The following is a 13407-nucleotide window of genomic DNA, read 5'->3' on the forward strand; positions in this document are numbered from 1 at the left end:
AAGGGATTCAGCGGGAGGTGAAGACATCTAAATATGTACCTGCTTCTCAAAATAGATGGCATCTAAGTCATAGCCTCATGGGACAATTCAGGGTGGAGGGGAGCTTCAGAGGCCCCTATTGCAACCTAGGGCTCAAGGCAGGGTCAGCTCTGACATCAGACCAGGTTGCTCAAGGCATTTCAGCATCCACAGAGTGTGCACACGAGCCAGGCATCTCAGACACCATCAGGGAAATGGAGACAGGTCATTTGACCAGTTCCCTGAACAAAGGGAGCTATCGGCATGCCGTGCCTCCTCAGAGTCCTAGGAACACCGAAGCTTTTGCTCCAGAGGAGCGTGATCCCTCCTGAGGTGTCCTGGTGTAGCCCCTGCTCCGTGGGGTGCTTTAGGCTGTAAAGAACATCAAAACAACGCCTCTGACGGGGGTGATTTCACCCCCAATCCCAAAATGCAGAGCAGAGGGAGGGATCTCAGAGCTCCCAGGCTCTCTGCTGCAGGGTTAGGACTTGAGAGGTGTTCCCAAAGTGGATTTGTTTGCATTTTTTTCTTCTCTTCTAGTTCGTGTGCCGGTACCGGAAAGAAGGCAGCAGAAGTGCACACTAGTTGTAACCCCTTTTTCTTGCCGGCAATGAAGGTGCCTCTCGGCTGGGAGCGTGAGGAGGACCCCGTGTTACAGCTCTTGAGTCCTTATACGCAACCCTAAAACTACTCACGTGTTCCTATTTACAATTTACACAAACTGTTGGCTTTGGCCATGATAGCGCCTGTTACCATTCGCTTTTGAGCATTTGTACACGCGACCCCGCCCATGCAACGACGCTTAATATATGTTTATTAGCTGACTTTGCACAATTTTATTGCCACTTTGCCGCTTTCAGCCAGTTTGGTCTTGTTTCTTCTAGCAGCAAGCCCACTTCTACGGAAGAGGTCAGTCGTTCAAGTTCTCTTGCTCATGTCTCGGAAGACATCTTTGTCTTTTGGCATTTTCTTACGTAAAATGCCGCGGCCCTCCTTTTGAGCAGGGGCCAGGACATGCCATAGAAGGCCATACTGCCCCACCCCTCATTGTGAGCAGGGGGGCAGGACATGCCATAAAAGGCCATACTGCCCCACCCCTCATTGTGAGCAGGGGCCAGGACAGGTATATAAGGCCACGCTCAGCCACCCGGGCCGTGGCAGTCGCTGTCTTTGCTTCTGCACAGGGAAGGGAGGCAGCAGCTGCAACGGGGTCAGGGGGCTGCCGCCCCTCGCAGACCCAGGGAACGCAACCGTTGGTGAGCTTTGGCAGCAGCGCCTGGTAGCTGACGCCATGGCGCGGGGCGTTGCGGGACGGGGGCCAGCGGCGCGCAGCCACCCCCTGCCCCGCCGGGGCCCGGCGCAAGCCCCCGGCAGCCTTGCGCAGAAGGAGGAGCAGAGGCGGGAGCGGGAAGCGCGACAGGCCGAGCTGAAGGAAGAGCGGCTCCGCACCCAAGAGCTGCGCCGCCGCTTCGCTGCCGAAACCCGGGAGCTGAAGGCGGCCCTGGAGAGGGAGCGGCAGCTCCTGGCAGAGCGGCTCCGATCTGAGTGGGAGCAGCGACAGGCTCAGGAGGTGCGGCGGCTGCAGGAGCTGAACCAGCGGCAGCGGGTGGCAGAGACCCGCCAGCTGCTGCGCTGGAAGGAGGCTGAGCTCCGCGAGGGACAGGAGCTGCTGCGGCAGGCACGTACTGCCGCCGTTCACCAGACGCGGGACCTGCAGCGGCAGCTGGCCGAGGAGATGGTGAGGCCCAGCAAGAGCAGCGGGGAGGCCCAAAGCAAGCTCGAGGAGGTCCTCAGCAAGCTACAGCGGGAGACGGACGGCTACCAGCCCGCCCGCATCCGCCACCTCCAGAACCAGCTGCAGCTGGAGAGGAGACTCTTCCTCAAATACATCCTGCAGCGGTTCGAGGGCGAGCTGCCCGCCTCCCCCTGCACGGCCCAGCCCGAAGGCCCTCCTGGGCACCAGGGCCATCAGGAGACGCAGAGCTCCTGCTCCTCTGGCAGAGAAGGGCCCCAGGCCCCGGCGGCACCCCAGGAAAGACCGCCGGAAAGCCGCAGCGCTGGGCAGCAAACAACATGCAAGGCTGTGGCAGATGCTCAGCTCCAGGTGCCAGAGGGGGAAGACCTGGTGCTCCTGAAGCAGAACAGCCGCCTGCGGTGCCTTCTCGAAGACCTGGAGAGGCAACAGAGTGCCCTTGAGATGGAGAACCGCCTCCTGAAAAAGGAATGCTCTCCAGAAGCGCGCAAGGAGGCAGAGAGGCTGCGGCAGATAAATGCTCACCTAGCTGCCCTCGCCTCGCGGCTGGAAGAAAGATCCAAGCAACTGCAGGCGACCATGGGTTGCCTGATCAATACTCAAGTGCCACTGCCCATCCAAAGCCCCACTGGGGAACTGTGCATGGCATCGCTTCCTCAGCAGAGGGGTGGAGAAATGGGAGAGCCTGCTGGAGCTTTGCTGGCACAAGACAAGCAGCATGACTTCTCAGAGAAGGCAGCTGAGGAGCTGCAGGCCCAAGTGGCTGCAGGTGAAGAGGCCTCTGATCATGTGAGCGCCCACAGCCCAACTGGTGAGGAGTTAGAGGTGCAGCTCTCAGAGGTGACAAATGAAAACACCCGCCTGGCTGAAGAGAATGCTCGCCTCCGTGGGCAGGTGGGTTTGACAGAGCACGTTCGAGCTGAAAATGCGGACCTGAAAGGGCAACTGGCGCGAGTGGCAGCGGAGCGAGATGCTGCCATCCAGATGAAGGTCTGTCTTCAAACCCAGCTGGAAGAGTTGGAGCGCAAACTGGAAGCCATGAGAGAAATGGCAGAAAGGAGTCAACAGCTGGGGAAGGAGCTTGAGGAGACAAAGTTAGCGCTCCAGAGGAAAGAAGAGCAAGGCAAGTGTTTGCCGAGGGCTCAGGCAGAAGCACACGGGGAACACCAAGAAACCCTGCAACTGTTTCAAGCCCAGCTGGTTTGGTATCAGAAGCTAAATGAGCAACACCAGCAGCTACTTCAGGAACTTGAACGGCTGGAAAGAGAAAGATCCAACGGTATCATTTCCAGGCCGTGCCAGGCTGACGGGGCTGCAGACAAGGAGTCCATCCTCCTGGCGGCTATGAGAAAACAACCGGCGGTGCTGCGAGCGTTCATAGCTCGATACAGCTATGATCCTTTCAGTGGTCCCAACGAGCGGCCTGAACTAGAGCTTCCTCTAGTTGCTGGACAATACGTGTACGTCTTTGGAGACGTGGACGAAGACGGTTGGTACGTGGGAGAGCTGACCGACGGCACAAGAGGCTTCGTCCCCTCTAATCTGGTTGAAGAAGTTTCAGATGACGGACAGCCTGATGACACCGGATTCTGGCTGGAGACAAGTGATTGGTAGCAGGACACAGATGATGTCTGTCCCGTCTTCTTCTATGTTCTTATTAAATCTTTTCCTAACGATCTCTCTGCACAATGTCACTCTCTATCCTGAGTGGATGTGTACTGAAAGGACTATGTGCCAGCTACTGGGGGGGTTGGCGTGGGTGGACTGGGTGCCAGCTACTGGAGTCAACCGGGGGTGTAGGCACCCCTGGCTTGTGGTGCCAGCTACTGGCGTGGGTCCCAGTGCAGCCGGGCCCTGGCTGGGCTATCAGGTGGGCAGAGGGTCTGTGCTGGGTGGCTGTGGGGTTCCTGCAGCACAAATGTGTGAGTGCTGCATGTTTGCAGGGAGCACCAAGATGGACCAGTCAGCAAGTAGGCGACTCGTGGGGTGGGTCGCAGGGCCGGAATCTGGGCAGGGGTACTGGCAGGGCAGAGAGGCTGTGCCAGTACTCTGGGGATCCATGAACACGCGTGTGCTTGTGAACGTATAGTGTGTTGTGTGTGTGCCTGCCACTAGTGACCTCCTGTCTCTGGCAGCCCAAGAGGAGGAGGGGACATGGCTGTCTCTGTGTTTTATGAGAGTCCTCCATGAGGGTACTGTTGACGGCAGCGCCTCGTCTGTGGCAGTCTGTGTGACTGGCCGTGTCAGTGTCCTCTCCGCAGGTGTGTCTGTGTGTGTGCATCTCTGGGATGCGTGCTCAGCTTCGCTAGAAGTTGCAGCTGCAAGTGGCAAAGTGGCAGCTGCATCCCTCAGCCTGGGCAAAGACTCCAGATGCCCAGGCACCGGGCTGGGCTCCAGCAGCCAGGCAGGAGTGTACTGGTGGTACTGGTCTGGGCTCCAGGGGCATGGTAGGAGGGGTCCTTGGCTGCAGTGCCTGGAAGCGGTGGCCAGTCTTGACATCCCGTAACACTGTGGGTCTGTGGGATGCATGGGGGGATCTGAACCCTGCTTCATCCCAAGGGCTTCCAGCTGGGGATGAGATGTCTGCATTGCTTCAGCTGAATCCCTGCCCAGCCAGAGCGTTTAACCAACACCTCCCTGTCACTGCCTGTGTGTCCTTTTTGTGATGGGCCGAGAATATCAGTGCCCAGAGGGGAACATCTACACCTCTCATAGACATCCGCGCTCTGGTAGGACAAACCATGCTTTTGGAATCGCTCTCTCTCCGCTCTTTAGAGAGGGACAATTGGTGATTACTGCAGTCAGCTAAAAAGTCCATTCCCCAAGGGTGACTCCGCTGCCTTTCAGGAGCTGAGACATCTCCAGGGAGCCCCGAAGAGGCAGAGAAAGTGAAGCCTTGGGCTGGTCCTCTGCTCCTGAGCTGGGCCGGGCTCCTGGGACGGAGGGAGCTCCCAGCAAGTGGGCAGCGCTTGTGAGAGACGGCTCTGCCCAGGAGCAGCTCCCCTGCGAAGCGCAGCAGGGCTGAAGGCACTGCCTGCAGGTAGCGAGGGGAGATGAGTGAGGCAGAGAGAGGTCAGTGGGAGGACAGCTGAGCTCCCAGTGTGGGAGAAGGACTTCTGGGAAGACTCCGGCTGCAGGGCAGTGCACATGCGTGAGTTTCCTGGAGGAGTCTCCAAAACCTGGCACATCCAAAGCGTCTGTCAGAACAACCCTCACAGTTTGTCCAGTTTGTAGGAAGACGTGCTGCTGAGCAAGGCTTCCCTGCTGCATTGTCAGAGGGACAGGACACAATGGCTGCCTTCTCCCGGGTACGGCTGCAGAGTGTCAATGTGGTTTGTGACAAAAGAATGTCTAGCGAGAAAAGATGGATAGTAGAGGTACTAATCAACATTCTTTAGCATAAGTTGTATCAAACATGTAAAGTGTCCAACCGCGCAGAATCACTAGAAAAGGGTCGACTAGTGGACAAGTGAGGAAGACTATCAAAGACCACCAGAGGACCCCTGAAGATCACCAAAGATCTTGAGTGCGCCTGCGCCAAGGACATTTACATATATTAATGAGTTCCTGGAATTCAGATGAATGTGTGAATTGTTTCCAGGAAAAATCATGACTATGTATGTCCATTTTGTATATAATCTCAACTGTTGAAAGAATTGGTATGCACGATAGGTGGAACGATCCCCCATGCACCCAGCGATGCAATGAAGAATGCCTGCTTTCTAAAACTCCAAAATGGAGTCTTAGAGAGTTTCTGAAGTGCTGACTTCTGGTAACACTTGAAAGGTCCCTTCCAAGCCAAACTATTCTATGATTCTAGAATTCTATTATGTGGCTTCTTGTGGCACTTTGCCTGTTAACGAGGCCTTTGGTGCCGAGTTCCTGAACTGCAGATATTGAAAGAATGCACCAGCCTAGAAGGAAGCCAAAGGCTTCCTGAGGTCCATCCAAGTGTGGGGAGCGAAGGGGAGGACGAGAGGCAGGTCAGCTCATGGAGCATGTTGAGCACTGTCTGGTCACGCCACAGCAGAGGGCATTCCCCATCTCCCCGGGTGAGGCACGCACACATGATGGTAACCTCTCCTTTGTTCAGAGTCCTTCAGTCACATTCCCAGGGCAGACCTATTCCTCCTCCACCCACAGACATCAACGGCTTCCCATTTCGAGGTTCGCACATGGTTGGAAGGATGTGCTAAAACCCTCAACCACCGCCTTGCTTCTTGCCGAGTTCCCTCCACCCTCTTTGGCATCCCTAGGCACTGCCAGTCACCGCCTAATCACTAACTGAGAAGTTAAGAAGCTCTTCAGGCTTTCCATCTCATTGTCAGGGGATGACCACGTTTCTCCAGTCACCATTCATGCATGCTAAAAACCCCAGTTGAGGAAGCACATCTTGTGGAGGGGAGAACCTCCCCGAGGCCCCTTTGTGCTTCTTGAGGTCCAAGCACTTGTGCAAGGCTCCAGGAGGAGTGAATTTGGTGCCCGCCTTTGCATTGCAGATGGGTGGTCTGCAGCGGGCAGGGAACGGGCCAGGACTGCGACCAGGAATGCCGTGGGAGGGGAGGTCCGTCGCTCAGGGAGACAAGGATGAAGGGTGGGCATTGAGGGTTGTGGTGTTGCTCTTCCCAAGTCACCATTACGCGTGAGGAAGCTCTGCTTCCCTGGCGATGGCCAAACATCTGCCTGCCGTTGGGAAGCCCCAGGGAGCCCCCTTCGGGAGTCTCTGTGGCGCAATCGGTTAGCGCGTTCGGCTGTTAACCGAAAGCTTGGTGGTTCGAGCCCACCCAGGGACGGCTCTCCCCTCTCGCCTGCCTATGCCACAGCCTCCTAACATTTAAGGTCCCTTCCAACCCAAGGCGTCCTATGGCTCTAGAAAAAAAACACAGGCGATTCAGTCCCCTCACCAAAGCCAGAGGAGGGAAAGAAAACTGATAGCAGCAGTCCCTTATTCTGATTTGCCTGCCCAGCTTGGGGAGCAGGGCTTAGCTCCCACCTGGGCTCAGCCCAGCACATAATTTGCCTTAGTTCTACTTTCACTAAAGACACTAACAGTAGCATGCTCTAAAAACATTTCTTCTTATTCTTCTTGATGGTCATAAAACTCATTTCTTTACTCTTAGTAAACTTAATTGCTTTAATGTTCTGCCTTTCACCTGACTTGATCCCCCTCCACTGCTGCTTGTTCTTCTCCAGACTCCTGCCTTCAGGCACAAGGGCCTGGGACACCCCACCAGTATCAGTCCCCTGCCTAAGGAAAAGTCTTCTCCTCTGGAGCCCAAGGCTCCGCCACTTGCTCTCCTCACCCCCCCGGCATCTGGGACCCCACCATTTCATGGTCACTACAGCCAAGGATGACACCGAGTATCACATCCCTGACCACATCTTCCGTGTTTGCCAGTACTGGGGCCAGGTGAAGCACCCAGGGCCCTTGCTGGCCCACCTAGGAGCTGTCTGAAGAAGTTGTCCCGAGATCCTCCAGACTGTTTGCACCCTGTTGGACCTGGTCCATGGATGCCAGGGCAATTAGTCCCCAGCAGGAACTGGCTCATTGACCTGCAGTCTTCATTGGGCTGCTGACAGAAGACTTCTCCTGCTTCCTCACCCTCATGGAGAGGTTCAGAACTGCCAGCACGGTGTCACCCTTCCTGCTTCCTCTAATCCTCAGTGACAGAAGCTAACCCATCCTGGAAGAGCTCCACACATCCGAGCTGCCCCTTCACACAGGGCCAGCCCCATGCTCACCTTCCCTGGCACTCTCTTCTGCAGAGCCTCTATCCCTCTTTTGCAGCACCCCAGGTGAGCAAGCTGTCCCACCACATCTAATTTCATCCAAAACCTTCACAGTGCTGTGAGGCTCCAGCTCCTCCTGCCTGTGCACGTTTGGGCTGCAGCATCCCAGCCGTGGCACCGGGGCTGGGCACAGACTCCTTGCAGGCAGATACGGTAACAGGGACCCAGGACCCCACGCTGCTTCACACGCTAGAGTGTTTGACAGAAGTTCGTGCAACAAGGAACTGAGCTGCCCACAGACTGCCCTGCTGTCTCCAAGGCCAGAGAAACACGGCTGGGGAATGACACCGTGTCCAGAGAGGCGTTTGGTGACTCTGCAGAAATGCTGCAGGGCTGTGGGGCTTGTAGGACAAACTCCAGCAAGGAGAGGGTGCTGCAGAGAAAGTCTTTGGAGGTGGACACCTTTTGGTCCATCCCCACTGTGACTGTGGACATTGCCATCATCACCTTCCTTCCGCACACCATCAGGCATGGGAGGAGAGGTTCAGAGAGAGGAGAACGGTCCCGGGTGGAGAGCACAAGCACAGGGCTGGGCACCCTGCTGTGGCCTGCCTCCTTGTCCTGCGGCACCACCAAGGGATGGACCTTGCGTCTGTGGCGTGGTGTTGCTGTTCAGGCGATGGCAGACAGGCACCGGACCCCTTTGGCAGGCCCTTGGGTGCCTGCCCCACACCAGCTCCACCAGGGCACGGCTCCCCTGGAGGTCCTGTGCTGTGTTTGCCTGCTGAGTGCAGTTGTATTTGGCACTCTAGGCACCTGGCGTGGCACTGGAGGCTTTTTTCTTGATGCCATTAAGTAAATGAAAATAAATAAGGTGTCTTCAGCACAGGGATGTGGACGTGTCTTAGCTTTGCCGTGACTGGTACTCTAGTCAATGCAGTGGAGAGAGAGACACCGGGGTCTCCTTCTGGTGCGCCCCTGTGCTTGGTCAGCCCAAGAGCTCCATGTGCTCCAGAGATATATGTGACAAGGTGCATTCAGGTGCCCTGAACGTGCAGGTCCAGTGTCACGCAGGATGGCCAAGGATATCCCCATTCCCGCTCTGGACCTCAGCTGAGGCTCGGGAAGGCTGTGGGTATTCTCAGAGATTTTCCACCAGAGCTTGCAAACACTTGCATACGTCTTGGACGAACCCTGGCCCCTCAGTCATCAGCAAGTGTCTGTGGGTGAGCAACCGAGTGCCCACAGAACAAAGACCAGGGAATCAGAGCAGGGGCTCACCTGCAGGCAATGCTTTTGTCCCCCCCGGAATTGAAGCAAGAGGAATCCCAGCTCCTCTGGCTGTGTGGGCTGCATGGGGGGAGCTGAATCCTGCTTCTTCCAGCTGGGGATGACATGCCTGCATTGCCTCAGCCGAACAACAGCTCTGCAAAGGGGAAGCCAACCCCTCCCTGCCCGCCTGTCCTTTTTGTTACGGGACAGGAACGGCGGTGTCCGGAGGGGAACATCGACGCCTCTCGCAGACAACCATGCTCTGTTAGAACAATTTCTGCCGCAGGAATCAGTCCCTCTCTGCTGTTGAGAGAGGGACCATTAGTGATTACTTTTGAGGACTCCAAAGCACGCTCCCCAGGGATGACCCTGCTGCCTTTCAGGCTCTGTCAGCCCTGGAGCCCCAGGGACACGTGGAGGGAGCGCAGAGGGGTCAGAGAAAGGGCTGCCTTGGGCTGGTCCTCTGCTGCTGGGCTCCTGGGACGGGGGGAGCTCGTGGCAAAGGAGCAGCGCTGCACAAAGACAGCTCTGCCCAGGAGCAGCTCCTCTGCAAAGCGCAGCACTGCCTGCAGGCAGTGAGAGGAGAGGCGAGGAGCAAGAGAGAGGTTACAGGCAGTGTGGAGTGGGAGGATGCCGAGAGCTCACTGGGGAAGAATCATCATCACAGCTCATAACCCAGTAAGTCTCTGGCTGCAGGGCAATGTACCGGAGTTTCCTGGAGGGGTCTCCTAGAGCTGGCACATCCCAGAGCAGATAGGATCTGCCAGGATGGCTCTCAGGGTTTCTTTCGCGTGGAGAAGGATGTGCAGCAGAGCAGGGCTTCCCTGCTGCACCCTCTGGGCGACAGGGCATCATCACAGGTCCCTTTTCCCGGGGTTGTCTGCAGGGGTGTGAAGCCGGGCGTGCACCCAGGGGTGCCCAGGGCTGTCCTTCAGAGCAGGGTCCCTGCACCCCAGGGCTCTGTGTGCCGGGGCTCTGCTCCCCACGGCACTCTGGGGAGAAGCTGTGGGTGGAAGGAGCAACCCCCGGCAGGGCAGGGTCCTTCTGCTGTTGGGAGGGTGCTGCGTGGGCCAGGGCTGCTCGGAGCTCCACATCACCCCAGGACATCTCTGAGGGCAGTTTTGAAGAGGAATGCCAAGGTGGTGGTTAAATGAAAGGAAAGGAGTCTGTGCTTTGTGTTTTCTCCTCTTGGTTGTCTGGGCGGGCAGTGGGGGAATAGGAATTTATTTCTCTGTTCTGGAGAAGGCACTGAGACCCCAGCTCTCATTCGGACTTGTCCGAGTTGCTCCTCAGACCATGGACACACAGAGATGCCCCTGGGCAGTGTCCTGCTGCCAGGAGGCAGACAACATCTGCAGGGCAGAGTTGAGCACGCACTGGGTGGGATGGGGTCTGTGAGCGAGGACATGGCAGAGACGTGGGGACCGAGAAGCAGATGCCAGCAGGGACTGCTCCAGGCAGCAGAGACACGAAGAGGGAGGGAGAGTCAACTACTCGCAGAAACGCCGTGGGAGGTGGGTGATTCAAGCACCTGCCTGTCATCCCCTGCGGTGCAGACACCTTCTCCTGAGGAATCCTCTGGACTCCTCTCCCACTCAGCAGAGCCTCTGCTCCCAAGGCTGTGGGGCCCAGGACATGAGACACCTCCTTGGCAGCTGGACCTCCAGAAGGAGAGGTGCATGCGTCTTCCAACGTGCTACACAACAACGTGGCTAAAAGCACCTGCCCGGGAGTGCCACTGTCTGTGAGGTGGTGAGTACAGGGAGGTAAGGAGAAGGCTTCGCTGCATGCCTGTCTGTCCTTGTCACTTTGCTTCATCTGGTGGGAGTACTGCGATATTCCTCCTTGTGTCTCCACATGTACGTGGTGCCCTTGGTCTCTGGGCTTTGGGTGGGGGTGCAGGTCAGCTTCTTTTCTGACAGTGACCCTGTAGGACCTGCCTGGAGATGTCTTCAATGGGAACTAGGTGCTGATGCTCCATTTTTGTCAGAAGATTTTAGGGTTTTTTCCTTGAAAAATCTCTCAAAACTTCTGACTGTCTTTTCCTTCTTAAACAGACCCCGATGCCTAGAGGCAGCAAATGCCCAACAGCAGCTCCATCACCCAGTTCCTCCTCCTGGAGTTTGCAGACACGCGGGAGCTGCAGCTCTTGCACTTCTGGCTCTTCCTGGGCATCTACCTGGCTGCCCTCCTGGGCAACGGCCTCATCATCATCGCTGTAGCCTGCGACCAGCACCTCCACACCCCCATGTACTTCTTCCTCCTCAACCTCTCCCTCCTCGACCTGGGCTCCATCTCCACCACTGTCCCCAAATCCATGGCCAACTCCCTCTGGGACACCAGGGATATTTCCTATGCAGGATGCACTGCTCAGGTCTTTTTCTTTCTCTTCTTGATGTCAGTGGAGTATTTTCTTCTCACCCTCGTGGCCTATGACCGCTACGTTGCCATCTGCAAACCCCTGCACTACGGGACCCTCCCGGGCAGCAGAGCTTGTGCCAACATGGCAGCAGCTGCCTGGGGCAGTGGTTTCCTCTATGCCGTGCTGCACACTGCCAATACATTTTCACTGCCACTCTGCCAAGGCAATGCCGTGAACCAGTTCTTCTGTGAAATCCCTCAGATCCTCAAGCTCTGCTGCTCCAACTCATACCTCAGGGAATTTGAGGTTCTTGTATTTAGTGCTATTTTAGCTTTTGGGTGTTTTGTTTTCAATGTGCTGTCCTATGCGCAGATCTTCAGGGCTGTGCTGAGGATCCCCTCCGAGCAGGGACGCCACAAAGCCTTTTCCACGTGCCTGCCTCACCTGGCCGTGGTCTCCCTTTATGTCAGTACTGCCACATTTGCCTGCCTGAAGCCCCCCTCCATCTCCTCCCATTCCCTCAATCTGGTGGTAGCTGTTCTGTACTCGGTGGTGCCTCCCGCAGTGAACCCCCTCATCTACAGCTTGAGGAACCAAGATCTCAAGGATGCCATGAGGAAAGTGTTTTAATGGACATTTTTCGGTAGTTACAAACTTCTCTCTACACAAATGGCTCCCATGGTATCCTATTGCAGGCACGTGCTTTGTTCGTTTATCATGGTCATTATTATTATTATCTGTAGAACATAAATGTTTGGATTGACTTTACTGCTAAGGATGAATGTACCTTCTCTGTGTCACCTGACTCTCAGATGACAAATCTTTCGAAGACTGCATCACAGCTGCATCTCCCATAGCTTCCTCGTGATAAAATGGCATCTCCCCAGCGCGCTGCCTGAAGACTGCGCTCTTCATCCAAAGCTGGCGACAAGAACAGGCATGAGCAAATGCTCCCCAAAGGGGCCTGTCGCTCCATGGATTCAGGAGCAAAAAAGTCATTGTCTTGCTGGTGCCTTTCAGAGACTGCAGCTTGGATTTGGGACTTACCCACTGGTGTCTAGTGACAGTGGAGATGGTGAGCAGTCACGGAGCCACTGAGGTACATGGCCTGGGCTGTCGCACATGTGACACGCGCATGATGTCCTTCAGGAAGAGAGTCTGGAGCTGCCTGGAGACCCCAGGGGTCAACATGGACAGCGTGTGCCTCGGACGGGCAGTGACTGGAGCCCCACACAGTGAGAGATGGCCCACAGTGGACTCACTCAAAGGAAAGTGCTAAACGCAGGCATCCAAAGGAAAAGAAGCACTCTACAATCCCCGAGGAGGAAATGGGGAGCCAGCAGGCACAAGGAAGAGAGGCTGGAGAGTCATTCATGTCACCTTCAGGCACAACTGAACATCTGCTCTCCTTGGAAATGTACCATATTCCCTTCAAGCACCTTCCATCTCCACAGAGCCCCAGAGCGGGTCTTCGCAGCAGTGATGCGCACCCAGCTCTGAGGGCCAGTGGGGAGCACAAGGAGAGCCCAGGAATGACCAGAATGTTCAGGAGAAGGTGACATGGGATCTGACCTGGGCTAGAGTTTGCATCGCAAAACATGACAATGTTCAGCTCATTCAAAACTGTTGCCAGACCGTGGATAACCTGAAGCACGCTCACAGTGCAGAGCCAGACGTTCTTGGTCTGGTGCTTGGTTCCTGGTGCTCCAGCAGGCCTGGGAAATGGCTGCAGAAGGACTGGTGCCTCCCACTCCCCATGCCTTTATGCCATCGTCCCTCCTGAAGAGTGACATCGAAACGGGGGCTGGCAGCCTGTGTCGGGGCTGGCACTGACGGAAGCATGACCCAGCAGCCCCGTGAGTTTGCTGCTGTCCCTCACTCGGTCCCTGGGCCTAGCACATGTCCTTGAGACAGCCTCCCCCACCCCATCTGCTGGCTCTTACCCTCAAAAGTCAGCCCCAGTCCTGACCAGTCCAGGGGAGGGCTGATCTTTCAAATGTGACCAGCTCCATCTGTACTGGGGGAGCATCCAGCCCTTCCCAGGCTCACCCATTCCCAGGCCCTGGAGCAGGGGGGGTCTTCAGACTCTTGGGCACCACGGTCTGTTGTGCAGACCATGCCAGGGGGATGCTTCCCCACCCCTGAACGCACCCTGCACCGTGTGGTGTCTGCACAGGTTGGCTGTGGGGCAGCGGGGCTCTGCTGGTGCAGGGGTGAGGATGTGAACCTGAGCCACAAGGTTCCTGGGAGCTCCCACACTACCAGGACATCC

The 13407-nt window shown here is 56.5% G+C and overlaps 1 protein-coding gene and 1 non-coding gene across 2 annotated transcripts; both read left to right on the top strand.

Annotated features, from left to right (window-relative positions):
* The first annotated feature begins 6490 nt into the window (after positions 1-6490).
* On the top strand, positions 6491-6564 carry TRNAN-GUU. The gene has a single exon. It is a non-coding gene; the product is annotated as a tRNA-Asn (tRNA).
* A 4289-nt stretch (positions 6565-10853) lies between these two features.
* Positions 10854-11765, top strand: LOC115338068 (olfactory receptor 14C36-like). Its single transcript, XM_030006516.1, has one exon. It carries the CDS (start codon positions 10854-10856, stop codon positions 11763-11765), a length of 912 nt encoding a protein of 303 aa, XP_029862376.1.
* The last annotated feature ends 1642 nt before the right edge of the window (positions 11766-13407 follow it).

Source organism: Aquila chrysaetos, unplaced genomic scaffold (genome assembly GCF_900496995.4).
Source record: "Aquila chrysaetos chrysaetos unplaced genomic scaffold, bAquChr1.4, whole genome shotgun sequence".
Classification (NCBI taxonomy): domain Eukaryota; kingdom Metazoa; phylum Chordata; class Aves; order Accipitriformes; family Accipitridae; genus Aquila; species Aquila chrysaetos.